The sequence below is a fragment of the Oncorhynchus tshawytscha genome, linkage group LG27 (genome assembly GCF_018296145.1).
Source record: "Oncorhynchus tshawytscha isolate Ot180627B linkage group LG27, Otsh_v2.0, whole genome shotgun sequence".
In the NCBI taxonomy this organism is placed as follows: Eukaryota; Metazoa; Chordata; class Actinopteri; order Salmoniformes; family Salmonidae; genus Oncorhynchus; species Oncorhynchus tshawytscha.
The window spans coordinates 4275381-4302853 of record NC_056455.1 but is presented as its reverse complement, the minus strand read 5'-3'; the positions used below and the strand labels follow the sequence as shown (position 1 = coordinate 4302853).

The window sequence follows — 27473 nt, the reverse complement described above, 5'->3', positions numbered from 1 at the left end:
TATACATAACCACGCACCACTTTTCCATTTGTAATTTTTTACAATTTTGTGAAACAAGTTATTTTTTTTGTTTTACTTCACCAATTAGGACTTTTTTGTGTATGTCCATTACATGAAATCTAAATAAAAATATATTTAAATTACAGGTTGTAATGCAACAAAACAGGAAAAACGCCAAGGGGGCTGAATACTTTTGCAAGGCACTGTATATTCTGAATGGACCTCTTGTTGTTTGTAATTGTGTAGGACGAGAAAGGGCATACAGCCACCTCAATTACCCTAGCTAGTTAACTGGGGGGGGGAAACAGAGGGTTAAACTAGCTTCTCCCGGTTAGATGCAGCCAAAACCGGTACTAAATAATCTTGTTAAATGATAAATAACCTAGCTATGGCAGCTATTAGTCTACTATAGCACGAGTCGGCTTGGTTGGTTGCTGTCTCTCGTCTCCCCGCTCCTCCCTGTTCAATGTGTCACTCGCTCATACTCACAGTAAACTTCACACACAGCACAACACCTGGTCCTCTCTCTTCCTTCTCTCCCTCATGTTTTATCAGCTCCGGTTAAGTAACTTAAAAATGGATTTTTATGCGCTTCCCTGATTCAGACCAAGTCTGGAAGCGACCAGGTCTATACAAAAAGGGTCTAGTTGTCATCGGGTCCGTTCGGAATGGGTTTTATATTTTTTAAATTAATTTATGCATCGGGTCCGGATGGGAAAACCATAGGTCCATTTTGGAACGTGTCCAATTTTTTGGGCCGTGAAGGCCTCTTACCATCCATTTTAGCTCTGATGACCGCATTCAAAATGGATGTCTGTTCTGGCTCACATGCATGCACACGAGGGAACACTCTCAATACAAATGAATATTTTATTAAACTAAATGTTTATTAATGTCCCCCTCTATCTTTTTCTCTCTCTCTCTCTCTCTCTCTCTCTCTCTCTCTCTCTCTCTCTCTCTCTCTCTCTCTCTCTCTCTCTCTTCTTCTCCTCTCTGCCGGCAGCAGACACAGTTTGACTAAAGCCTCGACATGCCTGTGGCGTTGACTGGCACCAAGCGTGGTGAGTTTTGTTTTTTCCTCTCCCTTCCTTTCCTCCCTCCACCCCTCCTTTCCTTCCTCCAGCCCCTCTACCTCCTCCTCCCTTACCTAGCTCATCTCCTCTCTGTAGCTCTGAAAAATGGGGCCTCCCCATGTTCTAAATGACACCCACATCCATAAACACACCACACAGCCATTAAGACCCACAGTTTCTCAATGCCGCAGCCAGAAAAGGGCTACTATAATGAAGTCGTATAACGTGTCCCCTAAATGGAGATTGAACTGACACTGTTACTTCCTGGAAGTAGACCCATTTTTCACTGCTTGTCCAGACAACTGCCGCCATCTTTTCCTGCATAAGTTTTGGGATTTGGTGGAGGGAGTCTTGGGTCACACTTGACATTAAAGGGCAATCTGCAGTTGCTACATCCATTTGTTGACTTATAAATCAATTATATGTACCCATTGATTCTTGAAGAATGTAAATTATAAATGCCTCATGAGCTTAGTTCAACTGCCGTGCCCCATCACAACCCAAAATAAGCTTGTTTTACTCCAATGTTTTTAAACAAAAATAAATGTACACAAACACTGTATAACCTCAAAACATGGTTAAAACTCTATTTGTGACATCATGGCTGGTCAGTCCTTGCATCCATAGCTCTTTCTATGGACTTGAGAGGGGTAATATTTCTCCAGCCTCATCCCTCAGCTTTTTACTGAAACAGTGGTTGGTAAAACATTATTATTATTTTTTTTACTGTTGATTGCCCCTTAAAGATACACAAATGTTACCCAGCAGTGATATAGAGAGAAGATACTGTATGAGCACTTATTATTTTCTCTGGGACATAGCTACCTCAAAATGGACTGTTTTTAATCAATAGCAGATGGTCAACTGAGACCTTGGGCAAACCACGTATGAGATACTATGACAGTATAGGATGCGGCCATTGATTGTGACTAACGATGTGTATATCTATTTTTAAAGTCCTTATATCCTGTCCTGGAGAGTGACATGCTAACGACATGTTGATGTCATTGTTAGTCACTCATAGCTTAGTCACTCATAGCTTAGTCACTCATAGCTTAGTCACTCATAGCTTAGTCACTCATAGTTGGGTGCAGAAATGCAGAGACAGCATACAGCTACAAATCTTGTTTAATAACGGGGGGAGCTTCATAAATTGAGTTGGAAGGCTGTAAAACAACCGCTTGCTTTATACATTTAGCTGCCTGCTGAAGGTTTTATGAGATGGAGCTAAAACTGATGATCCATTCAAGGTGGTCCGGAAAACCTCCTGAACCTTGGCAGTAGAAATGTGATAACTCCTCTAAAACTTTCACTTCAAGTTTAACTTGCCTTCGCAAAAGGGCGAGTCTTTCCTCTTTCCAAGGGTCAGTCCTGAATTAGTCCTATTTCTCTGTGTGAAGCTGGGTGTAACTCGTTCCTCTAACTGTATCTGTGTTTCTGTGTCTCTGTGTGAAGCTGGGTGTAACTCGTTCCTCTAACTGTATCTGTGTTTCTGTGTCTCTGTGTGAAGCTGGGTGTAACTCGTTCCTCTAACTGTATCTGTGTTTCTGTGTCTCTGTGTGAAGCTGTGTGTTCCTCTAACTGTATCTGTGTTTCTGTGTCTCTGTGTGAAGCTGGGTGTAATTCGTTCCTCTAACTGTATCTGTGTTTCTGTGTCTCTGTGTGAAGCTGGGTGTAATTCGTTCCTCTAACTGTATCTGTGTTTCTGTGTCTCTGTGTGAAGCTGGGTGTAACTCGTTCCTCTAACTGTATCTGTGTTTCTGTGTCTCTGTGTGAAGCTGTGTAACTCGTTCCTCTAACTGTATCTGTGTTTCTGTGTCTCTGTGTGAAGCTGGGTGTAACTCGTTCCTCTAACTGTATCTGTGTTTCTGTGTCTCTGTGTGAAGCTGGGTGTAACTCGTTCCTCTAACTGTATCTGTGTTTCTGTGTCTCTGTGTGAAGCTGGGTGTAACTCGTTCCTCTAACTGTATCTGTGTTTCTGTGTCTCTGTGTGAAGCTGGGTGTAACTCGTTCCTCTAACTGTGTCTGTGTTTCTGTGTCTCTGTGTGAAGCTGGGTGTAACTCATTCCTCTAACTGTATCTGTGTTTCTGTGTCTCTGTGTGAAGCTGGGTGTAACTCATTCCTCAAATCAAATCAAATCAATTTTTATTTGTCACATACACATGGTTAGCAGATGTTAATGCGAGTGTAGCGAAATGCTTGTGCTTCTAGTTCCGACAATGCAGTAATAACCAACAAGTAATCTAACTAACAATTCCAAAACTACTGTCTTATACACAGTGTAAGGGGATAAAGAATATGTACATAAGGATATATGAATGAGTGATGGTACAGAGCAGCATAGGCAAGATACAGTAGATGGTATCGAGTACAGTATATACATATGAGATGAGTATGTAAACAAAGTGGCATAGTTAAAGTGGCTAGTGATACATGTATTACATAAGGATGCAGTCGATGATATAGAGTACAGTATATACGTATGCATATGAGATGAATAATGTAGGGTAAGTAACATTATATAAGGTAGCATTGTTTAAAGTGGCTAGTGATATATTTACATCATTTCCCATCAATTCCCATTATTAAAGTGGCTGGAGTTGAGTCAGTGTCAGTATCAGTGTGTTGGCAGCAGCCACTCAATGTTAGTGGTGGCTGTTTAACAGTCTGATGGTCTTGAGATATAAGCTGTTTTTCAGTCTCTCGGTCCCAGCTTTGATGCACCTGTACTGACCTCGCCTTCTGGATGATAGCGGGGTGAACAGGCAGTGGCTCGGGTGGTTGATGTCCTTGATGATCTTTATGGCCTTCCTGTAACATCGGGTGGTGTAGGTGTCCTGGAGGGCAGGTAGTTTGCCCCCGGTGATGCGTTGTGCAGACCTCACTACCCTCTGGAGAGCCTTACGGTTGTGGGCGGAGCAGTTGCCGTACCAGGCGGTGATACAGCCAGCCAGGATGCTCTCGAATGTGCATCTGTAGAAGTTTGTGAGTGCTTTTGGTGACAAGCCGAATTTCTTCAGCCTCCTGAGGTTGAAGAGGCGCTGCTGCGCCTTCTTCACGATGCTGTCTGTGTGAGTGGACCAATTCAGTTTGTCTGTGATGTGTATGCCGAGGAACTTAAAACTTGCTACCCTCTCCACTACTGTTCCATCGATGTGGATAGGGGGGTGTTCCCTCTGCTGTTTCCTCTAACTGTATCTGTGTTTCTGTGTCTCTGTGTGAAGCTGGGTGTAACTCGTTCCTCTAACTGTATCTGTGTTTCTGTCTCTCTGTGTGAAGCTGGGTGTAACTCATTCCTCTGAATCTGTATCTGTGTTTCTGTGTCTCTTTGTGAAGCTGGGTGTAACTCATTCCTCTGAACCTGTATCTGTGTTTCTGTGTCTCACTGTGAAGCTGGGTGTAACTCATTCCTCTGAATCTGTATCTGTGTTTCTGTGTCTCTGTATGAAGCTGGGTGTAACTCATTCCTCTGAATCTGTATCTGTGTTTCTGTGTCTCTGTATGAAGCTGGGTGTAACTCATTCCTCTGAATCTGTATCTGTGTTTCTGTGTCTCTTTGTGAAGCTGGGTGTAACTCATTCCTCTGAATCTGTATCTGTGTTTCTGTGTCTCTGTATGAAGCTGGGTGTAACTCATTCCTTTGAATTTGTGTCTGTGTTTCTGTGTCTCTGTATGAATCTTGGTGTAACACATTCCTCTAACTGTATCTGTGTTTCTGTCTCTCTGTGTGAAGCTGGGTGTAACTCATTCCTCTGAATCTGTATCTGTGTTTCTGTGTCTCTGTGTGAAGCTGGGTGTAACTCATTCCTCTGAATCTGTATCTGTGTTTCTGTGTCTCTGTATGAAGCTGGGTGTAACTCATTCCTCTGAACCTGTATCTGTGTTTCTGTGTCTCACTGTGAAGCTGGGTGTAACTCATTCCTCTGAATCTGTATCTGTGTTTCTGTGTCTCTTTGTGAAGCTGGGTGTAACTCATTCCTCTGAACCTGTATCTGTGTTTCTGTGTCTCACTGTGAAGCTGGGTGTAACTCATTCCTCTGAATCTGTATCTGTGTTTCTGTGTCTCTGTATGAAGCTGGGTGTAACTCATTCCTCTGAACCTGTATCTGTGTTTCTGTGTCTCACTGTGAAGCTGGGTGTAACTCATTCCTCTGAATCTGTATCTGTGTTTTTGTGTTGCTGTATGAAGCTGGGTGTAACTCATTCCTCTAACTGTATCTGTGTTTCTGTGTCTCTTTGTGAAGCTGGGTGTAACTCATTTGTTTGAATCTGTATCTGTGTTTCTGTGTCTCATTGTGAAGCTGGGTGTAACTCATTCCTTTGAATTTGTGTCTGTGTTTCTGTGTCTCTGTATGAATCTTGGTGTAACTCATTCCTCTAACTGTATCTGTGTTTCTGTCTCTCTGTGTGAAGCTGGGTGTAACTCATTCCTCTGAATCTGTATCTGTGTTTCTGTGTCTCTTTGTGAAGCTGAGTGTAACTCATTCCTCTGAATCTGTATCAGTGTTTCTGTGTCTCTGTATGAAGCTGGGTGTAATTCATTCCTCTGAACCTGTATCTGTGTTTTTCTTTGTGAAGCTGGGTGTAACTAATTTGTTTGAATCTGTATCTGTGTTTCTGTGTCTCAAGCTGGGTGTAATTCATTCCTTTTTTATTTGTGTCTGTGTTTCTGTGTCTCTGTGTGAAGCTGGGTGTAACTCATTCCTCTGAATCTGTATCTGTGTTTCTGTGTCTCTGTGTGAAGCTGGGTGTAACTCATTCCTCTGAATCTGTATCTGTGTTTCTGTGTCTCTGTATGAATCTTGGTGTAACTCATTCCTCTAACTGTATCTGTGTTTCTGTCTCTCTGTGTGAAGCTGGGTGTAACTCATTCCTCTGAATCTGTATCTGTGTTTCTGTGTCTCTGTGTGAAGCTGGGAGTAACTCATTCCTCTGAATCTGTATCTGTGTATCTGTGTCTCTTTGTGAAGCTGGGTGTAACTCATTCCTCTGAATCTGTATCTGTGTTTCTGTGTCTCTTTGTGAAGCTGGGTGTAACTCATTCCTCTGAATCTGTATCTGTGTTTCTGTGTCTCACTGTGAAGCTGGGTGTAACTCATTCCTCTGAATCTGTATCTGTGTTTCTGTGTCTCTGTATGAAGCTGGGTGTAACTCATTCCTCTGAATCTGTATCTGTGTTTCTGTGTCTCTGTGTGAAGCTGGGTGTAACTCATTCCTCTGAATCTGTATCTGTGTTTCTGTGTCTCTTTGTGAAGCTGGGTGTAACTCATTCCTCTGAATCTGTATCTGTGTTTCTGTGTCTCTGTATGAAGCTGGGTGTAACTCATTCCTCTGAACCTGTATCTGTGTTTCTGTGTCACTTTGTGAAGCTGGGTGTAACTCATTCCTCTGAATCTGTATCTGTGTTTCTGTGTCTCTTTGTGAAGCTGGGTGTAACTCATTCCTCTGAACCTGTATCTGTGTTTCTGTGTCTCACTGTGAAGCTGGGAGTAACTCATTCCTCTGAATCTGTATCTGTGTTTCTGTGTCTCTGTGTGAAGCTGGGTGTAACTCATTCCTCTGAATCTGTATCTGTGTTTCTGTGTCTCTGTGTGAAGCTGGGTGTAACTCATTCCTCTGAATCTGTATCTGTGTTTTTGTGTTGCTGTATGAAGCTGGGTGTAACTCATTCCTCTAACTGTATCTGTGTTTCTGTGTCTCTTTGTGAAGCTGGGTGTAACTAATTTGTTTGAATCTGTATCTGTGTTTCTGTGTCTCATTGTGAAGCTGGGTGTAACTCATTCCTTTGAATTTGTGTCTGTGTTTCTGTGTCTCTGTATGAATCTTGGTGTAACTCATTCCTCTAACTGTATCTGTGTTTCTGTCTCTCTGTGTGAAGCTGGGTGTAACTCATTCCTCTGAATCTGTATCTGTGTTTCTGTGTCTCTTTGTGAAGCTGAGTGTAACTCATTCCTCTGAATCTGTATCTGTGTTTCTGTGTCTCTGTATGAAGCTGGGTGTAATTCATTCCTCTGAACCTGTATCTGTGTTTCTGTGTCTCTTTGTGAAGCTGGGTGTAACTAATTTGTTTGAATCTGTATCTGTGTTTCTGTGTCTCATTGTGAAGCTGGGTGTAATTCATTCCTTTTTTATTTGTGTCTGTGTTTCTGTGTCTCTGTATGAAGCTGGGTGTAACTCATTCCTCTGAATCTGTATCTGTGTTTCTGTGTCTCTGTGTGAAGCTGGGAGTAACTCATTCCTCTGAACCTGTATCTGTGTTTCTGTGTCTCACTGTGAAGCTGGGTGTAACTCATTCCTCTGAATCTGTATCTGTGTTTCTGTGTCTCTGTATGAAGCTGGGTGTAACTCATTCCTCTGAATCTGTATCTGTGTTTCTGTGTCTCTGTGTGAAGCTGGGTGTAACTAATTTCTCTGAATCTGTATCTGTGTTCCTGTGTCTCTGTGTGAAGCTGGGTGTAACTCATTCCTCTGAATCTGTATCTGTGTTTTTGTGTTGCTGTATGAAGCTGGGTGTAACTCATTCCTCTAACTGTATCTGTGTTTCTGTGTCTCTTTGTGAAGCTGGGTGTAACTAATTTGTTTGAATCTGTATCTGTGTTTCTGTGTCTCATTGTGAAGCTGGGTGTAACTCATTCCTTTGAATTTGTGTCTGTGTTTCTGTGTCTCTGTATGAATCTTGGTGTAACTCATTCCTCTGAATCTGTATCTGTGTTTCTGTGTTTCTGTGTGAAGCTGGGTGTAACTAATTTCTCTGAATCTATATCTGTGTATCTGTGTCTCTGTGTGAAGCTGGGTGTAACTCGTTCCTTTGAATCTGTATCTGTGTTTCTGTGACTCATTGTGAACTGGGTGTAACTCATTCCTTTGAATATGTGTCTGTGTTTTTGTGTCTCTGTGTGAAGCTGGGTGTAACTCCTTCCTTTGAATCTGTGTCTGTGTTTCTGTGTCTCTGTATGTATCTTGGTGTAACTCGTTCCTTTGAACCTGTATCTGTGTTTCTCTGTCTCTTTGTGAAGTTGGGTCTAACTCATTCCTCTGAATCTGTATCTGTGTCTCTGTGTCTCTTTGTGAAGCTGGGTGTATCTCATTTCTCTGAATCTGTATCTGTGTCTCTGTGTGAAGCTGGGTGTAACTTGTTCCTCTCAATCTCTGTCTGTGTTTCAGTGTCTCTGTGTGAATCTTGGTGTAACTCATTCCTCTGAATCTGTATCTGTGTTTATGTGTTTATGTGTGAAGCTGGGTGTAACTCGTTCCTTTGAATCTGTATCTGTGTTTCTGTGTCTCTGTGTGAAGCTGGGTGTATCTCATTTCTCTGAATCTGTATCTGTGTCTCTGTGTGAAGCTGGGTGTAACTTGTTCCTCTGAATCTCTGTCTGTGTTTCTGTGTCTCTGTATGAATCTTGGTGTAAACTCATTCCTCTGAATCTGTATCTGTGTTTCTGTGTTTATGTTTGAAGCTGGGTGTATCTCATTTCTCTGAATCTGTATCTGTGTCTCTGTGTGAAGCTGGGTGTAACTTGTTCCTCTGAATCTCTGTCTGTGTTTCAGTGTCTCTGTATGAATCTTGGTGTAAACTCATTCCTCTGAATCTGTATCTGTGTTTCTGTGTCTCTGTGTGAAGCTGGGTATAACTCATTCCTCTCAATCTGTATCTGTGTTTCTGTGTCTCTGTCTGAATCTTGGTGTAACTCCTTCCTCTGAATCTGTATCTGTGTTTCCGTGTCTCTTTGTGAAGCTGGGTGTAACTAATTTGTTTGAATCTGTATCTGTGTTTCTGTGTCTCTGTCTGAATCTTGGTGTAACTCCTTCCTCTGAATCTGTATCTGTGTTTCCGTGTCTCTTTGTGAAGCTGGGTGTAACTAATTTGTTTGAATCTGTATCTGTGTTTTTGTGTCTCATTGTGAAGCTGGGTGTAAACTCATTCCTCTGAATCTGTTTCTGTGTTTCTGTGTCTCTGTATGAATCTGGGGGTAACTCATTCCTCTGAATCTGTATCTGTGTTTCTGTGTCTCTGTGTGAAGCTGGGTGTGACTCGTTCCTCTGAATCTGTATCTGTGTTTCTGTGTCTCATTGTGAAGCTGGGTGTAACTCATTCCTTTGAATCTGTGTCTCCGTTTCTCTGTATGAATCTTGGGGTAAACTAATTTCTCTGTATCTGTATCTGTGTTTCTGTGTCTCTGTGTGAATCTTGGGGTAACTCATTCCTCTGAATCTGTATCTGTGTTTCTGTGTCTCTGTGTGAAGCTGGGTATAACTCATTCCTCTGAATCTGTATCTGTGTTTCTGTGTCTCTGTATGAATCTTGGTGTAACTCCTTCCTCTGAATCTGTATCTTTGTTTCTGTGTCTCTGTGTGAAGCTGGGTGTAACTCATTCCTTTGAATATGTGTCTGTGTTTCTGTGTCTCTGTATGTATCTTGGTGTAACTCGTTCCTTTGAACCTGTATCTGTGTTTCTCTGTCTCTGTGTGAAGCTGGGTGTAACTCATTCCTCTGAATCTGTATCTGTGTTTCTGTGTCTCATTGTGAAGCTGGGTATAACTCATTCCTTTGAATTTGTGTCTGTGTTTCTGTGTCTCATTGTGAAGCTGGGTATAACTCATTCCTTTGAATTTGTGTCTGTGTTTCTGTGTCTCATTGTGAAGCTGGGTGTAACTCATTCCTCTGAATCTGTATCTGTGTTTCTCTGTCTCTGTGTGAAGCTGGGTGTAACTCATTCCTCTGAATCTGTATCTGTGTTTCTGTGTCTCATTGTGAAGCTGGGTATAACTCATTCCTTTGAATTTGTATCTGTGTTTCTCTGTCTCTGTGTGAAGCTGGGTGTAACTCATTCCTCTGAATCTGTATCTGTGTTTCTGTGTCTCATTGTGAAGCTGGGTATAACTCATTCCTTTGAATTTGTGTCTGTGTTTCTGTGTCTCTGTATGAATCTTGGTGTAACTCATTCCTTTGAATTTGTGTCTGTGTTTCTGTGTCTCTGTATGTATCTTGGTGTAACTCGTTCCTTTGAACCTGTATCTGTGTTTCTCTGTCTCTGTGTGAAGCTGGGTGTAACTCATTCCTCTGAATCTGTATCTGTGTTTCTGTGTCTCATTGTGAAGCTGGGTATAACTCATTCCTTTGAATTTGTGTCTGTGTTTCTGTGTCTCTGTATGAATCTTGGTGTAACTCATTCCTCTGAATCTGTATCTGTGTTTCTGTGTTTCTTTGTGAAGCTGGGTGTAGTAACTCATTCCTCTGAATCTGTATCTATGTTTCCTGTCTCTGTGTGAAGCTGGGTGTAACTCATTCCTCTGAATCTGTATCTGTGTTTCTGTGTCTCTGTGTGAAGCTCGGTGTAACTCATTCCTCTGAATCTGTATCTGTGTTTCTGTGTCTCTGTGTGAAGCTGGGTGTGACTCATTCCTCTGAATCTGTATCTGTGTCTCTGTGTCTCTGTTTATAGTGGTACCCCCCCAGGTCCTGGATACCCTGAGTGACAGCAACAGCTCCACCACCGCCAATGACCTGGACCTCATCTTCCTCAAGGGCATCATAGACAGCCCCGTGGTAAGTCAGAGAGAGAGAGACCTAGTATACATACAGTCAAACATGGCAGGATGTATTCACAGACAGGCCTACACAGAGCCTTGTAGTGAGTCAGAGCAAGGTGAAATATGTAGGCCTACTATGTAGCGTCACACACACACATACACACTCACACACACACACACACACACACACGCACACATATACACACACACAAACACAAACACACACACACGTACACACACACACACGCACATGCACACGCACACGAACCAGAGAGAGTGATTGAATAAGGCCCACAGTCCTAAAACCAAGAATTTCCAGTGCCAAAATTACATTGCACGTTCCCAGAAGCTATCACTCATTCAAGCCTTTACGAACTCACAACCCTGTATGGCAACAGAGACAATGCCATGTAAACTGACACCCTCCCTCTGAACATGCATTCTATAAAAGGTGAGAGGCATTACAGCATGTAATTGCAACTGATATCCCCCTTCTGCTGACATGCATTTTAGAAAAGGTGGGACGCATCAACCTTTGCAAATCCGTTAAATGATTTACTACCAAATGAAAATAGCAGGGAGAGCTGTAAGTCATTACAACTCTCTCCATGTCTGAGGGGAAAAGGAAACCACAGCTGTAAACAAAGGAGACAGAAAGAGGAATCATTCAATTGCTTAGGAAATAAATAGGGTGTTTAGCCTTTTGTTCAATTAATGGTACCCAAGGAGAAGGGTTTTGAACACTTCATTGAAGTCTTGCTCAGTGATTAAAGGGGACGTGTCTGGGTACTGTTGCTGGAAATGCAGGGGGTTGGTTTGGAACAAAGGCTACTAAGTCTTGCTCAGTGATTAAAGGGGAAGTGTCTGTGTACTGTTGCTGGAAATGCAGGGGGTTGGTTTGGAACAAAGGCTACTAAGTCTTGCTCAGTGATTAAAGGGGACGTGTCTGGGTACTGTTGCTGGAAATGCAGGGGGTTGGTTTGGAACAAAGGCTACTAAGTCTTGCTCAGTGATTAAAGGGGAAGTGTCTGTGTACTGTTGCTGGAAATGCAGGGGGTTGGTTTGGAACAAAGGCTACTAAGTCTTGCTCAGTGATTAAAGGGGACGTGTCTGGCTACTGTTGCTGGAAATGCAGGGGGTTGGTTTGGAACAAAGGCTACTAAGTCTTGCTCAGTGATTAAAGGGGACGTGTCTGGGTACTGTTGCTGGAAATGCAGTGGGTTGGTTTGGAACAAAGGCTACTAAGTCTTGCTCAGTGATTAAAGGGGACGTGTCTGGCTACTGTTGCTGGAAATGCAGGGGGTTGGTTTGGAACAAAGGCTACTAAGTCTTGCTCAGTGATTAAAGGGGACGTGTCTGGGTACTGTTGCTGGAAATGCAGGGGGTTGGTTTGGAACAAAGGCTACTAAGTCTTGCTCAGTGATTAAAGGGGACGTGTCTGGGTACTGTTGCTGGAAATGCAGGGGGTTGGTTTGGAACAAAGGCTACTAAGTCTTGCTCAGTGATTAAAGGGGAAGTATCTGGGTACTGTTGCTGGAAATGCAGGGGTTGGTTTGGAACAAAGGCTACTAAGACACATATCTTTTTTTAAAAGCACAACAGGTCTTTATCATTTTGTTATTCATTTATTCATGATTAGTTGGGGCAAGTAAATTAAATGATTTAAATTAGGCCATCTCTTGAAGAGGGTGATATAATCTCAAACTATGTCGACATCTGAGGATGTGGAACTGTCATGCCCCAGCACTAATGACTGCTGCTGGACCGCTTTGATGTCAGATGATGAGAGGAGTTACTCTCTCTCTCTCTCTCTCTCTCTCTCTCTCTCTCTCTCACACACACACACACACACACACACACACACACACACACACACACACACTCGCTGGCTCTCCCCTACAGGGGAAATAAGAAGTGACAGCCCAGACTAAAATTAGCACTTCTAAGGGAGGCCTGACATATTGATTTGCCTTGAACCACAGTTTGTCAATGAATCAGATTTAAGGTGTAGGTGCACTACTTGTCTACCATGTGGCATGATTCCAAAAAAGTTCAAATTAAATTGGTCTGGCAGTGAGGCCCATATACTCTGTGTAGGTGGGTCACTTTGCCTTTAAGTGTCGATCCCAGTACAGATTTGCTAAATCCCTCTTCATGGTAAGTTTACGTTAAAGAAGGATAGATGGATCCTAAATCTGCTCTTAAGACAACCACTGGGCTGGAAGCCTAAATTCCAGGCTCGTGCCAGATGCCACTCAGTCCCAGAACCCATGGTCGTGTCTGGACCGTCCCTTCAGTTGTTCATGTCCACTAATTCTCTCAATAATTACTTTCAAGCATCTGCTTTTACATTAAAGACATGATCAGCTGACATTGAACTCATTTCCCTCTGTGAATGAACTTCAAAGGGAAAGTCAGCCAGGCAGTAAGGACATTCTGGGCGGATCTTGAAGACTCTGTGAAGTGTTAATGGCTTCCACTCTACGTTGATGAAAAATACTTAATTAATCATATTAAAGTCAAAGAGAGCAACAACAAAAAAGTTTCAATGATTTTGAAAGATTTTTATATATATTTTAAGGTGCAAAGTATGTGTACTTACTATTTTTAAAGAACCCCAAACCATTCTGAAACATATTTATTTCCATCTTAATAACTTCTTATGGCAGGGGGCAGTATTGAGTAGCTTGGATGAATAAGGTGCCCAAAGTAAACTACCTGCTACTCAGGCCCAATATATGCTTATCATGAGTAGATTTGGATAGAAAACAGTCTGACGTTTCTAAAACTGTTTGAATGATGTCTGTGAGTATAACAGAACTCATATGGCAGGCAAAAACCTGAGAAAAAAAATCAAATAGGAAGTGGGAAATCTGAGGTTTGTAGTTTTTCAACTCTTTGCCTATCGAATACACAGTGTCTATGGGGTCAAATTGCACTTACTAAGGCTTCCACTAGATGTCAACAGTCTTTAGAACGTTGTTTGATGCTTCTACTGTGAAGGAGGGGGGAATGGGAGCTGAATGAGTCAGTGGTCTGGCAGAGTGGCATGAGCTGGTCACGCGCGTTCACGTGAAAGTTAGCTTGAGTGCCATTTAATTTCTGAGGACAAAGGAATTCTCACGTTGGAACATTATTGAAGATTTATGATAAAAACATTCTAAAGATTGATTCTATACTTCATTTGACATGCTTCTACAGACTGTAACGCTCGCGCGTCATAAATTTGGATTACTGGACTAAACGCGTGAACAAAAAGGAGGTATTTGGACATAAATTATGGACTTTATCGAACAAATCAAACATTTATTGTGGAACTGGGATTCCTGGGAGTGCATTCTGATGAAGATCATCAAAGGTAAGTGAATATTTATAATGTTATTTCTGACTTCTGTTGACTCCACAACATGGCGGATATCTTTATGGCTTGATTTGTTGTCTGAGCGCTGTACTCAGATTATTGCATGGTGTGCTTTTTCGGGAAAGGTCTTTTGAAATCTGACACAGCGGATGCATTAAGGAGAAGTTTATCTATAATTCCATGCATAATAGTTGTATCTTTTATCAATGTTTATTATGAGTGTTTCTGTAAATTGATGTGGCTCTCTGCAAAATCACCGGATGTTTTGGAACTACTAAACATAACGCGTCAATGTAAACTCAGATTTTTGTATGTAAATATGAACTTTATCGAACAAAACATACATGTATTGTGTAACATGAAGTCCTATGAGTGTCATCTGACGAAGATCATCAAAGGCTAGTGATTAATTTTATCTTTATTTCTGCTTTTTGTGACTCCTCTCTTTGGCTGTAAAAATGGCTGTGTTTTTCTGTGACTAGGTGCAGACCTAATATAATCGTTTGGTGTGCTTTCGTCGTAAAGCCTTTTTGAAATCGGACATTGTGGTGGGATTAACAACAAGTTTATATTTAAAATTGTGTAAAATACTTCTATGTTTGAGGAATTTTAATTATGAGATTTCTATTGTTTTGAATTTGGCGCCCTGCACTTTCACTGACTGTTGTCATATCGATCCCGTTAGCGGGATTCAAGCCACAAGAAGAGATTCTCCAGTGAAAGTGGTCCCGAAAAGTTTGTGCATTTTGTTATCTGTCACTCAAATGGCAAGGGGCTGACTCACGTGGGGGAAATGTAGGGAAAATGCCGCAGCACAGCTTACAGAGAAAAACAGTAATACAGTAAAACAGTAATTCTGCTCATAGATTATGCATGTATGAGCTACACATTGACACACCCAGGCCAAAGCGGGAGGTTTGTCTTGAAAATGTATACATTTGTATTTCAAATATGTATTCAAATAAAATAATACGTGTGTATGTGTGTTTTCTTTATGTCCCATAGGAGCCAGAGAGTCTGGAGGAGACCAGATTGGAGGCGGTGAGGGACAACAACGTAGAGCTGGTCGAGGAGATCCTCAGAGAGCTGAGTCCCTTCACACATCAAAGCAACACTGCAAAAGAGCTCACGCGCATCCTCATCGACCCCCACTTTCAGGTACACACACAGACGCACACAAGTGTGCACACGCATACCCATTAAGCCACACACTCATGTGGACATCAATGCACACATACAGTGGGGCAAGAAAGTATTTAGTCAGCCACCAATTGTGCAAGTTCTCCCATTTAAAAAGATGAGAGAGGCCTGTAATTTTCATCATAGGGACACTTCAACTGTGACAGACAAAATTAGAAAAAAAATCCAGAAAATCACATTGTAGGATTTTTAATTAATTAATTAGCAAATTATGGTGGAAAATAAGTATTTGGTCAATAACAAAAGTTTGTCTCAATACTTTGTTAAATACCCTTTGTTGGCAATGACAGAGGTCAAACGTTTTCTGTAAGTCTTCACAAGGTTTTCACATACTGTTGCTGGTATTTTGGCCCATTCCTCCATGCAGATCTCCTCTAGAGCAGTGATGTTTTGGGGCTGTTGTTGGGCAACACGGACTTTCAACTCCCTCCAAAGATTTTCTATGGGGTTGAGATCTGGAGACTGGCTAGGCCGCTCCAGGACCTTGAAATGCTTCGTTGCCCAGTCGGTGTGTTTGGGATCATTGTCATGCTGAAAGACCCAGCCACGTTTCATCTTCAATGCCCTTGCTGATGGAAGGAGGTTTTCACTCAAAATCTCACGATACATGGCCCCATTCTTTCCTTTACACGGATCAGTCGTCCTGGTCCCTTTGCAGAAAAACACCCCCAAAGCATGATGTTTCCACCCCCATGCTTCACAGTAGGTATGGTGTTCTTTGGATGCAACTCAGCATTCTTTGTCCTCCAAACACAACGAGTTGAGTTTTTACCAAAATGACCATATGACATTCTCCCAATCTTCTTCTGGATCATCCAAATGCTCTCTAGCAAACTTCAGACGGGCCTGGACATGTACTGGCTTAAGCAGGGGGACACGTCTGGCACTGCAGTATTTGAGTCCCTGGCGGCGTAGTGTGTTACTGATGGTAGGCTTTGTTACTTTGGTCCCAGCTCTCTGCAGGTCATTCACTAGGTCTTCACGTGTGGTTCCGGGATTTATGCTCACCGTTATTGTGATCATTTTGACCCCACGGGGTGAGATCTTGCGTGGAGCCCCAGATCAAGGGAGATTATCAGTGGTCTTGTATGTCTTCCATTTCCTAATAATTGCTCCCACAGTTGATTTCTTTAAACCAAGCTGCTTACCTATTGCAGATTCAGTCTTCCCAGCCTGGTGCAGGTCTACAATTTTGTTTCTGGTGTCCTTTGACAGCTCTTTGATCCTGGCCATAGTGGAGTTTGAGGTTGTGGACAGGTGTCTTTTATACTGATAACAAGTTCAAACAGGTGCCATTAATACAGGTAACGAGTGGAGGACAGAGGAGCCTCTTAAAGAAGGAGTTACAGGTCTGTGAGAGCCAGAAATCTTGCTTGTTTGTAGGTGACCAAATACTTATTTTCCACCATAATTTGCAAATAAATTCATTAAAAATCTTACAATGTGATTTTCTGGATTTTTTTTCTCATTTCGTCTGTCATAGTTGAAGTGTACCTATGATGACAATTACAGGCCTCTCTCATCTTTTTAAGTGGGAGAACTTGCACAATTGGTTGCTGACTCAATACTTTTTTGCCCCACTGTACACCTACATGGACGTGCAGAGTAGACACATCCTTCATGACATAATACACTATTTAGTCTTAAGGAAGTATTGCCTCGGTCTGCTGTCAATCTAATGTTCTTTCTCTGCCGACTGGTTCCCAGTCTCTGCTGGAGACCCATGACTCGGTGGCGTCCCAGGTGTGTGACACCCCTCCACCCAGCCCCTGTGCCTACATGGAGCCCCCCGTCAGCAACCAGCCCGTGCCCTCAGATACCGTCCGGATGGTGGGCATCCGCAAAGTAGCTGGTGAACACCTGGTTAGAACCACCTTGCTCTTTGCCTATCACCTATCTGTTATAGATAGCATGGCACCCAGAGTTGAGGTGTTTTAGTCAACTCTTACTCCTTTGGCTGAATCCCAAACAGGCTAGTGGTTTTAACCATTGTGTAAAATTGTGGTGTATTCTCATTCATGTCCTTTTTTCAGGAGAGGAAATTCCCATTATTTTGTCATTTTTAGATATTTTATTGAACATATTGGACATTGTAGAAGGACAATGATGAGAGGACAGAGTTTGTGCCAAGGTAGCAACATCCCACTCCACACATCCCCATTGGTTTATATGTTTTGAACCTGTTCGGGGCGTGACTTTCCGTGTGGTGGCAGGGGAGCTGGTGATTGCCAGGATCCTCCACGGAGGGATGATCGACCAGCAGGGTCTCCTCCACACGGGTGACGTCATCAAGGAGGTGAACGGGAAGGAGGTGGGTGAGGACCCGAGGGTGCTGCAGGAGATGCTGCAGGATGCCAGCAGCAGCGTGGTGCTCAAGATCCTCCCCAGCTATCAGGAGGGCCACGCGCCAGGACAGGTACGAGCAATAAAGTACCAAGGCCCCAGAGAAAGAACGAGTTAATAACAAACGATAACACATTTTGGGGGGGGGGGGGATAGTCCCATCTGTAGATGCTCAACAGACAATTAGTAACATTTCAACTAACTATCTACTAACCCTAACTTAACCCTTACCTTAACCTTAAGCCTTACCCTAACCTTAAGCCTTACCCTAACCCTTATTCTAAACCTAACCCTAACCATAACCTTAGCAAGGAGTTGCTTATCAACAGATCGTTTTTTGATTGTAGAGAATCTACAGATGGACAATCCAGACTGTCAAAATGAAGTGTGACATAACAAACTGCTAGTGGACAGGTAAGGGTTAACATACACAACACTTACTGTAACAGCATGCTACCAGCCCAACAGACAGGTTTAACAAGAGCCCCATGCCTCCAGACAGACGAGCCATAAGCCCCACAGACAGGTCCCCACTATTGTACCCAAATACTCATCTAGTGCCCTGCGGTAGTTAAATGCACTAATCTGCCCCTGCCAATGAACTTCAATCTACTACACAGTTTGCACATCTTTTACTGGCTCTAAGAATATATACTTTGAGGGGTGGATTATGACAGTGTCACATTGTCTGCTAGTGTTCACCCCCTCTGGTTGTCATGGATACCACCAGGCAGAGGGGGCTGAGTAATCCCTTTATGTCATTTTGGGGGATTTCTTCCCTTTTATCTTCTCTGGTTCTGTGGCTGGTGGGCTGTGGGGGGGGGTGGAAAGTTAGTCTGAAAGTCATCAGCAGAAGGGTGTTATGGCTGCTGAGGAAGAGTTAATGTTTGCACTAGACCTAATGTAGTTCATGGGAGGATTGTAGAAAGTGCTTTGTTTTCATGCATTCTTGTGGATAATGGCCTGCTGTGATCAGCTGGAATACTGTATACGGCTTTATACTCTGAATGCACATACGGAGGGCTCTAGAGCAAAAATGACACTTCGATAAACATTTGATTTATTTCACCATTATTTAACTCGGGGTAGGCTAGTTCAAGTTCTAATTTATAACTGCGACCTGGCCAAGATAAAAGCAAAGCAGTGCGACACAGACAACAACACAGAGTTACACATGGATGAAACAGACATACAGTCAATAACACAATAGGAAAGGGCTATACAGTGTGTGCAAATGAGGTAGGATAACGGAGGTAAGGCAATGCATAGGTCATAGTGGCGAAATAATTACAACATAGCAATTAAACACTGGAGTGATAGATGTGCAGATGTATTTAAGTTTAAATGTAGACTTTGCAAGTTGGAAATGTGCACGACTCAAGCTCCTCCTTTTGAATTTGGCACGAAATGTTCAACACCATCCAACCGTAACAGACTCGTAACCATCTGGATGTATCGACTTCCTGTTCCCCACAGGTGTTTGTGAAGTGTCACTATGACTATGACCCGGCCACTGACAACCTGATCCCGTGTAAAGAGGCGGGGCTTAAGTTCTACACCGGTGACATCCTGCAGATCGTCAATCAGGGTGACCTCAACTGGTGGCAGGTGGGTCCATAGGGATTATTTTGCCATGTACTGTATGTAACACACATTGTTTTGTGTATTGCTTCTGCTGTCAATACTATCACCTCTATATTTGGCTACTCGTTCCTATCGGTAAACGGTGTGCGTGCTGGGGGGTCTAAGTATTGATGAGAGGTTCATCCTGTGGGTCTGTCAGGCTCGTCGTTGTGTGGAGGGAGGCAGTGCTGGGCTGATCCCCAGTCAGCTGCTGGAGGAGAAGAGAAAAGCCTTTGTCAAGAGAGACATGGAGCTAGCCCCCCCCAGGTAGGACCCTATGCATATGTAACAGTATAGCAGACATCTTAAATCAGCTTTCTTTCATTTGTTTTCTGCCATGCAAAATATGCAGAAAGCTATGTATTGGGGAGGCAGGTAGCCTAGTTGTTAGAGCAATTGGATGACATATAACCTAGCTATGGCAGCTATTAGTTTACTATAGCACAAGTCGGCTTTGTTGGTTGATGTCTCTCGTCTCTCCCTCCACCCTGTGTCACTCGCTCACATTAACACACTCCCTCCCACACCTGCTAGAGCGACACCTCTCCCTCCTCTCCCTCTTTGCGTGATCAGCTCCGGGTTAATAAAGTAGATTCAAAACTTTACTCGGATCGAGTCAGCATCCAGGTCTATACTGAATGGGTCTAGTTGTCCTCGGGTCCGTTCAGAACTGGTCTCTTTATTTAAAACAAATATTTATGCATATTGGGTCCGGGTGGGAAAGCCCCAGGTCCATTTCGGAATGTTTCCATCTTTTTGTACCCATGATCTCTACTTGTCATTGTTATATACTGCCCCCTAGTGTAAAAATCAAATGAATGATCAATAAGAAAACCATGTGAATACCTGTGGATACATGTGGATAGATGGAGTTTGTATGGGATCATGTTTGTGTGGGATGATGTTTGTATGGGATCATCGTTGATTACATGTGTGTTATTGTTACAGGAAACCTTTGTACTGGATTGGCGGGAAAGAACAAGAAGAAAAAGATGATGTATCTAACCACTAAGAATGCAGGTGGGAATTCTATGAATACTGAGAATTTTCTGTAGGTTACATTGAAAGGTTGACACATAAATAAAGCTATCAATTTGTCACTGTATTTCTCTGTCTTTATCTGTCATTGTTTTTATTCACCCCCCCCCTCTCTCTCTCTCTGTCTCTCTCTCTCTCTCTGTCTCTGTCTTTGTTTCTGTCTCTGCCTCTCTCTCTCTCTCTCTCTCTATTTCTCTATCTCTTAGACTTTGACAGGCATGAGTTACTGATCTATGAGGATGTTGCCAAGGTGCCTCCGTTCCGCAGGAAGACGTTGGTTCTGATTGGTGCTTTGGGAGTGGGCCGACGCAGCCTGAAGAACAAACTGCTGCTGTCTGACCCACAGCACTACGGCACCACCATCCCCCGTGAGTGTTGCTAACGCTAACTTTCCAACTAATTAACAACAACAACAAAAATGCTAACATGCTAAAGCTAGCCGTTGATGTAGAGTTCTGACAATCCAAGAATGTTCTTGAATCCATTGTGTTAGGACACCTTCATACAGTAACGAGTGATTGTTGAAATAGTTTCCAGCAAGTCGCTCCGGATAAGATTGTCTGCTAAATAACTCAAATGTAGATGATATTCTTGCCTCCTCCAGACACCTCCAGAAAGCCAAAGTTAGGGGAGCGGGATGGCCAGATGTATGCCTTCACCTCGCGGAGCAAGATGGAGGCAGACATCAAGAACGGTCGCTACCTGGAGCATGGCGAGTACGACGGCAATCTCTACGGCACCAAGATGGACTCCATCCATGAGGTGGTGGAGGCCGGTCGAATCTGTGTACTGGACGCCAATCCTCAGGTAGGAGCGATTGGCCACATTATGACCTCACACACCACAATCTGGAGCCCTATATGGGTGAATTCAGGGTTTTAACAGTTACAGACATTGGTACCTCTTACAGACATTGTTTTCCTTGCACTACTTCCAGGCCTTGAAGGTACTGTGGACGTCTGAGTTCCTGCCTTACGTGGTGTTCATCGAGGCCCCTGATTTTGAGGTCCTCAAGGCCATGAACCAGTCGGCCATCGAGACTGGAGTCGTCACCAAGCAGCTGACGGTAAAGCACTAGGGTGAAGCCAAACAGAGGATAATGACTGAATGGATAATGAAAGACCGCTACTGACTATGTCTTTCATTCAGGAAGACCAACATGCCTCACTTTGTTTAGCCATTATACCCTGAGTATACAAAACAAATCAAATCAAATCAAATCAAATTTTATTTGTCACATACACATGGTTAGCAGATGTTAATGCGAGTGTAGCGAAATGCTTGTGCTTCTAGTTCCGACAATGCAGTAATAACCAACAAGTAATCTAACTAACAATTCCAAAACTACTGTCTTATACACAGTGTAAGGGGATAAAGAATATGTACATAAGGATATATGAATGAGTGATGGTACAGAGCAGCATAGGCAAGATACAGTAGCTGATATCGAGTACAGTATATACATATGAGATGAGTATGTAAACCAAGTGGCATAGTTAAAGTGGCTAGTGATACATGTATTACATAAGGATGCAGTCGATGATATAGAGTACAGTATATACGTATGCATATGAGATGAATAATGTAGGGTATGTAAACATTATATAATGTAGCATTGTTTAAAGTGGCTAGTGATATATTTACATCATTTCCCATCAATTCCCATTATTAAAGTGGCTGGAGTTGAGTCAGTGTCAGTGTCAGTGTGTTGGCAGCAGCCACTCAATGTTAGTGGTGGCTGTTTAACAGTCTGATGGCCTTGAGATATAAGCTGTTTTTCAGTCTCTCGGTCCCAGCTTTGATGCACCTGTACTGACCTCGCCTTCTGGATGATAGCGGGGTGAACAGGCAGTGGCTCGGGTGGTTGATGTCCTTGATGATCTTTATGGCCTTCCTGTAACATCGGGTGGTGTAGGTGTCCTGGAGGGCAGGTAGTTTGCCCCCGGTGATGCGTTGTGCAGACCTCACTACCCTCTGGAGAGCCTTACGGTTGAGGGCGGAGCAGTTGCCATACCAGGCGGTGATACAGCCCGCCAGGATGCTGTGACAAGCCGAATTTCTTCAGCCTCCTGAGGTTGAAGAGGCGCTGCTGCGCCTTCTTCACGATGCTGTCTGTGTGAGTGGACCAATTCAGTTTGTCTGTGATGTGTATGCCGAGGAACTTAAAACTTGCGACCCTCTCCACTACTGTTCCATCGATGTGGATAGGGGGGTGTTCCCTCTGCTGTTTCCTGAAGTCCACAATCATCTCCTTAGTTTTGTTGACGTTGAGTGTGAGGTTATTTTCATGACACCACACTCCGAGGGCCCTCACCTCCTCCCTGTAGGCCGTCTCGTCTTTGTTGGTAATCAAGCCTACCACTGTTGTGTCGTCCGCAAACTTGATGATTGAGTTGGAGGCGTGCGTGGCCACGCAGTCGTGGGTGAACAGGGAGTACAGGAGAGGGCTCAGAACGCACCCTTGTTGGGCCCCAGTGTTGAGGATCAGCGGGGAGGAGATGTTGTTGCCTACCCTCACCACCTGGGGGCGGCCCGTCAGGAAGTCCAGTACCCAGTTGCACAGGCCGGGGTCGAGACCCAGGGTCTCGAGCTTGATGACGAGCTTGGAGGGTACTATGGTGTTGAATGCCGAGCTGTAGTCGATGAACAGCATTCTCACATAGGTATTCCTCTTGTCCAGATGGGTTAGGGCAGTGTGCAGTGTGGTTGAGATTGCATCGTCTGTGGACCTATTTGGGCGGTAAGCAAATTGGAGTGGGTCTAGGGTGTCAGGTAGGGTGGAGGTGATATGGTCCTTGACTAGTCTCTCATAGCACTTCATGATGACGGATGTGAGTGCTACGGGGCGGTAGTCGTTTAGCTCAGTTACCTTAGCTTTCTTGGGAACAGGAACAATGGTGGCCCTCTTGAAGCATGTGGGAACAGCAGACTGGTATAGGGATTGATTGAATATGTCCGTAAACACACCGGCCAGCTGGTCTGCGCATGCTCTGAGGGCGCGGCTGGGGATGCCGTCTGGGCCTGCAGCCTTGCGAGGGTTAACACGTTTAAATGTCTTACTCACCTCGGCTGCAGTGAAGGAGAGACCGCATGTTTTCATTGCAGGCCGTGTCAGTGGCACTGTATTGTCCTCAAAGCGGGCAAAAAAGTTATTTAGTCTGCCTGGGAGCAAGACATCCTGGTCCGTGACTGGGCTGGATTTCTTCCTGTAGTCCGTGATTGACTGTAGACCCTGCCACATGCCTCTTGTGTCTGAGCCGTTGAATTGAGATTCTACTTTGTCTCTGTACTGACGCTTAGCTTGTTTAATAGCCTTGCAGAGGGAATAGCTGCACTGTTTGTATTCAGTCATGTTACCAGACACCTTGCCCTGATTAAAAGCAGTGGTTCGCGCTTTCAGTTTTACACGAATGCTGCCATCAATCCACGGTTTCTGGTTAGGGAATGTTTTAATCGTTGCTATGGGAACGACATCTTCAACGCACATTCTAATGAACTCGCACACCGAATCAGCGTGTTCGTCAATGTTGTTATCTGACGCAATACGAAACATCTCCCAGTCCACGTGATGGAAGCAGTCTTGGAGTGTGGAGTCAGCTTGGTCGGACCAGCGTTGGACAGACCTCAGCGTGGGAGCCTCTTGTTTTAGTTTCTGTCTGTAGGCAGGGATCAACAAAATGGAGTCGTGGTCAGCTTTTCTGAAAGGGGGGCGGGGCAGGGCCTTATATGCGTCGCGGAAGTTAGAGTAACAATGATCCAGGGTCTTTCCACCCCTGGTTGCGCAATCGATATGCTGATAAAATTTAGGGAGTCTTGTTTTCAGATTAGCCTTGTTAAAATCCCCAGCTACAATGAATGCAGCCTCCACCTGCTCTTTCCATGACATAGTCTGACCAGGTGAAAGCTATGATCCCTTGTTGACGTCACCTGTTAAATCCACATCAATCAGTGTAGATGAAGGGGCGGAGACACAGTTAAAGAAGGATTTTTAAGCCTTGGAATAATTGAGACATAGATTGTGTATGTGTGCAATTCAGAGGGTGATCGTGAAAGAAAAAACATTGAAGTGCCTTTAAACGGAGTATGGTAGTAGGTGCCAGGCACATTGGTTTGTGTCAAGAACTGCAATGCTGCTGGATTTTTCACGCTGTCTCCCGTGTGTATCAAGAATGGCCCACCACCTAAAGGACATCCATCCAAATTCACACAACTGATTTTTTTTTTGTCAAAAATGAGTGAGCCACATTTAATAGATCTTCAGATGGTTCTTTATACTGTACATCTGTGAAGTTAGATTTTTGAAAAAGTACAAGTGGAAAAAAAAGTCAAAACTAGAAAGTTCGAACTGCATGAACCCATTTGAACTTGGAGCTATCCAATCACAAGCCTGAACAAATGCAGACGGACGAATCAGGACGTGTCTTTGCCGACAACACTGTCAGAAATGTCAGAAGTAAACGATGTCACATCGTTGTTCAGTGACGACAGTCATTCGTCTGATGATCATAATACATTTCTTGATGTACTTGAGGATGTATTCTGACTTTATCTGGGTACAATAGTGTTATTCTATCATTTATATATTCAAATAGCAACAGTGAACATGACTAGTTCAGGTAGAACTATGCTTTGCACCGATAGAACGTTATAGACCCAAGGTCACAACTTGCTGTAAAGCTGAAACGCCCAAACGTTGCTCAATAGCTACATGTCTACATGTCTATTGGCGCCTCATAAACATAACTAATTAGCTTGTGCGGGGCCTCTTCCCTTCCTGTTACTCTAAGTTCTATCAACCTCTGTCTTTGTTCTTTGTAGGACTCAGAGCTAAAGAGAACAGTGGACGAGAGCCCCCGCATTCAGACGGCCTACGGACACTACTTTGACCTCACCATCGAGAGCTACAGGAACCTGAAGGCAGCTCTGGAGAAGGTCTCTGCTACCCAGCAGTGGGTCCCAGTCACCTGGGTCTTCTAGTGAGAGACAGAAGGACAAGAGGCTGGTGTTGAACACTTGTTCTCTCATTGGTCAACACAAGACATCCGATGATACTGCCTGGCTCATCATCACAGTGACCTCTGGACCTCTGACCTTTGGACCCCATACATAAGACTGAACTGACAGCATTCTTTTTGCTGTGTACATATTGCTTTTGGAAATTTGTCGACAAAACGTCAAGGATTTTCTTGTTTGGACATTATGTGATTCTGGTGTGTGTGTGTGCATGTGTGTGTGTCTGTGTGTGCGTGCATGCATTTGTGTGGTTGCAGAGTGTCTTAACCATAATCATGTTCGCTACATTGATTCTTTAGGTCAGCAGTAGTTTGTCTATGTTTACATGAATCATTAAATGGACATTCAGAATACACACACACACACCCACACACACACACACACACACACACACACACACACACACACACACACACACACACACACACACACACACACACACACACACACACACACACACACACACACACACACACACACACACACACACACACACACACACACACACACTCAAAGGGAGCCAGCTGTCTTATTCCCCGAATTCTATTTTTATCACCAAATTCTATTTTTTGTACGGGGAGTTCAAGTTGAAACCCTTTTTGACACCTACTGTTGAGTATTTCTTTTTTCTATCATTTCAAAAACGCAAGACGCTGAGGTGTGAACATAAAACATTCAAATAATTTGAAGATAGCATGTAGATACACAGAGAGATGTGTATGACAGATAGACTGTAATACACAATACAAACCTTTATTTATGTGACCACACGGCCACTTTTTATATGTGTTTTTGATGTGTCGAAAGCCTTCTTTCTATTTTATAAAAAAATAAAATACTATTTCCACCCAGGTCTGCTGTACAGTACAGTACACACCAATTTGACAAATATACGTCTCCAGATTTGCTTGATGTTGGTTACAAAGAAGGCCTTCTGGAGCCATTCATCAGGCCTTCTGGGTAACCAACAGCAAGGAACCCATCAAGTAAAACTCTGGAGCCATTTTACTTGTTCAACTGGGCAGACCTCTTTATTACACTTTTGCAATAGAGGACCTTGTGATGCAGTAGTACAGGATGCGTGGTCTATTGGGTCGGTTGAAATTGATGCACCCCAGGCTTTGGGAAATTTGGTGATAATTCGTTTGGGAAAGAGAAAGCTAAAGGCACTCTAGACACAAAACAGAAGAAAACAGACTGAGGATGTACTTCTTCTCCAATAGGATACGCTTGTTTTTGTTTTCTGTTGCGAAACATTTAGCTATAATGTGCCCTAATAAATATGACCCTGGAAACTCCAGAGGAATGACACACGACACACAACAATGACAAGTTTGTGTGCTCCCGATGAGTGTAAGGTCATAGGCTCTTAATTTTAGTATGGTTTCTACATTCCATGATGCTCACATGTATCCATGGCATTTTCAAACACCAAGAATATGAGTTTGGAGATTTCAATTAGATGAATTCATGATTGAACAATTTCAAGATGCCTCTGTATTTGACTGTGTATCAGTCACAGTTTCTAGATGTACTGTAAATGACAGACTGTGAATGTAGATAAACAATAGACTAGAGGCAAACGCTAACTACAGTAACAGTGTATTGTTTAAAGGAAAATGAACTATGCATTTGATGATGCGCACAAATTAAATGCTTAAAATCAATGAGACCAAATTGGCGTCTGATTCTGTGGAAGGATCCATTTTTTATTGAACCATTATTTAACTAGGCACGTCAGTTAATATCAAATTCTTATTTACAATGACGGTCTAGGAACAGAACCGCCTTGTTCAGGGGCAGAACAACAGATGTTTGTTTTAACCTTGTCACCTCGGGGGATTCCATCTAGCAACCTTTCGGTTACTGGCCCAACGTTCTAACCACTAGACTACCTGCCACCCCATAGCATCCCATTAAAGCTACATTTATTCGGGGGTTTAAGAAACAGCAGAAACTCTCCCACTTTTTAGGCCCACGTGCAAGGGTTTTCCAGTGCTAAGAACACATGTGGTAGCCCAAGCACATGATAACGTACTATTGGTAGGCCTATCAGGAGGATATGCATTCCATGCCATAACGACCTCATCTGACTCAATTTTCCACTGGCACTAAAAAGAATGGATTGTTCCAACTGATATTCAATGAAACTAGCATCAAATATTAGATTATCAATGCATCATCAGATAATATTGATAGAAACAGTTCCCCTGTGTTTCTAAGAGCCCTGCCCATTGTCACTCCTCATCCCCAAAGGCCAAAGCACAAATGGTGGGTGATTTAGATGATT

General features: G+C 43.2%; 1 protein-coding gene across 1 annotated transcript; it reads left to right on the top strand.

Moving 5' to 3' along the window:
• Positions 1-669: 669 nt before the first annotated feature.
• LOC112225713 (MAGUK p55 subfamily member 2-like) lies at positions 670-26848 on the top strand. The gene is made up of 12 exons (XM_042307561.1): positions 670-1061; positions 10518-10621; positions 14972-15124; positions 16874-17028; positions 17354-17582; positions 18986-19117; positions 19293-19393; positions 20076-20152; positions 20377-20538; positions 20775-20977; positions 21108-21236; positions 24989-26848. Exons 1-12 carry the CDS (start codon positions 1031-1033, stop codon positions 25145-25147), a joined length of 1635 nt encoding a protein of 544 aa, XP_042163495.1. The 5' UTR covers positions 670-1030; the 3' UTR covers positions 25148-26848.
• Positions 26849-27473: the final 625 nt, after the last annotated feature.

What these genes read in the sequence shown, in the direction of transcription:
- LOC112225713 (XM_042307561.1), top strand. Translation starts at nt 1,031, where the DNA reads ATGCCTGTGGCGTTGACTGGCACCAAGCGTG. An exon ending in GTGACCTCAACTGGTGGCAG is followed by an intron (nt 19,118 to 19,292) that starts GTGGGTCCATAG and finishes TGGGTCTGTCAG; the next exon opens with GCTCGTCGTTGTGTGGAGGG. An exon ending in TCGTCACCAAGCAGCTGACG is followed by an intron (nt 21,237 to 24,988) that starts GTAAAGCACTAG and finishes TGTTCTTTGTAG; the next exon opens with GACTCAGAGCTAAAGAGAAC.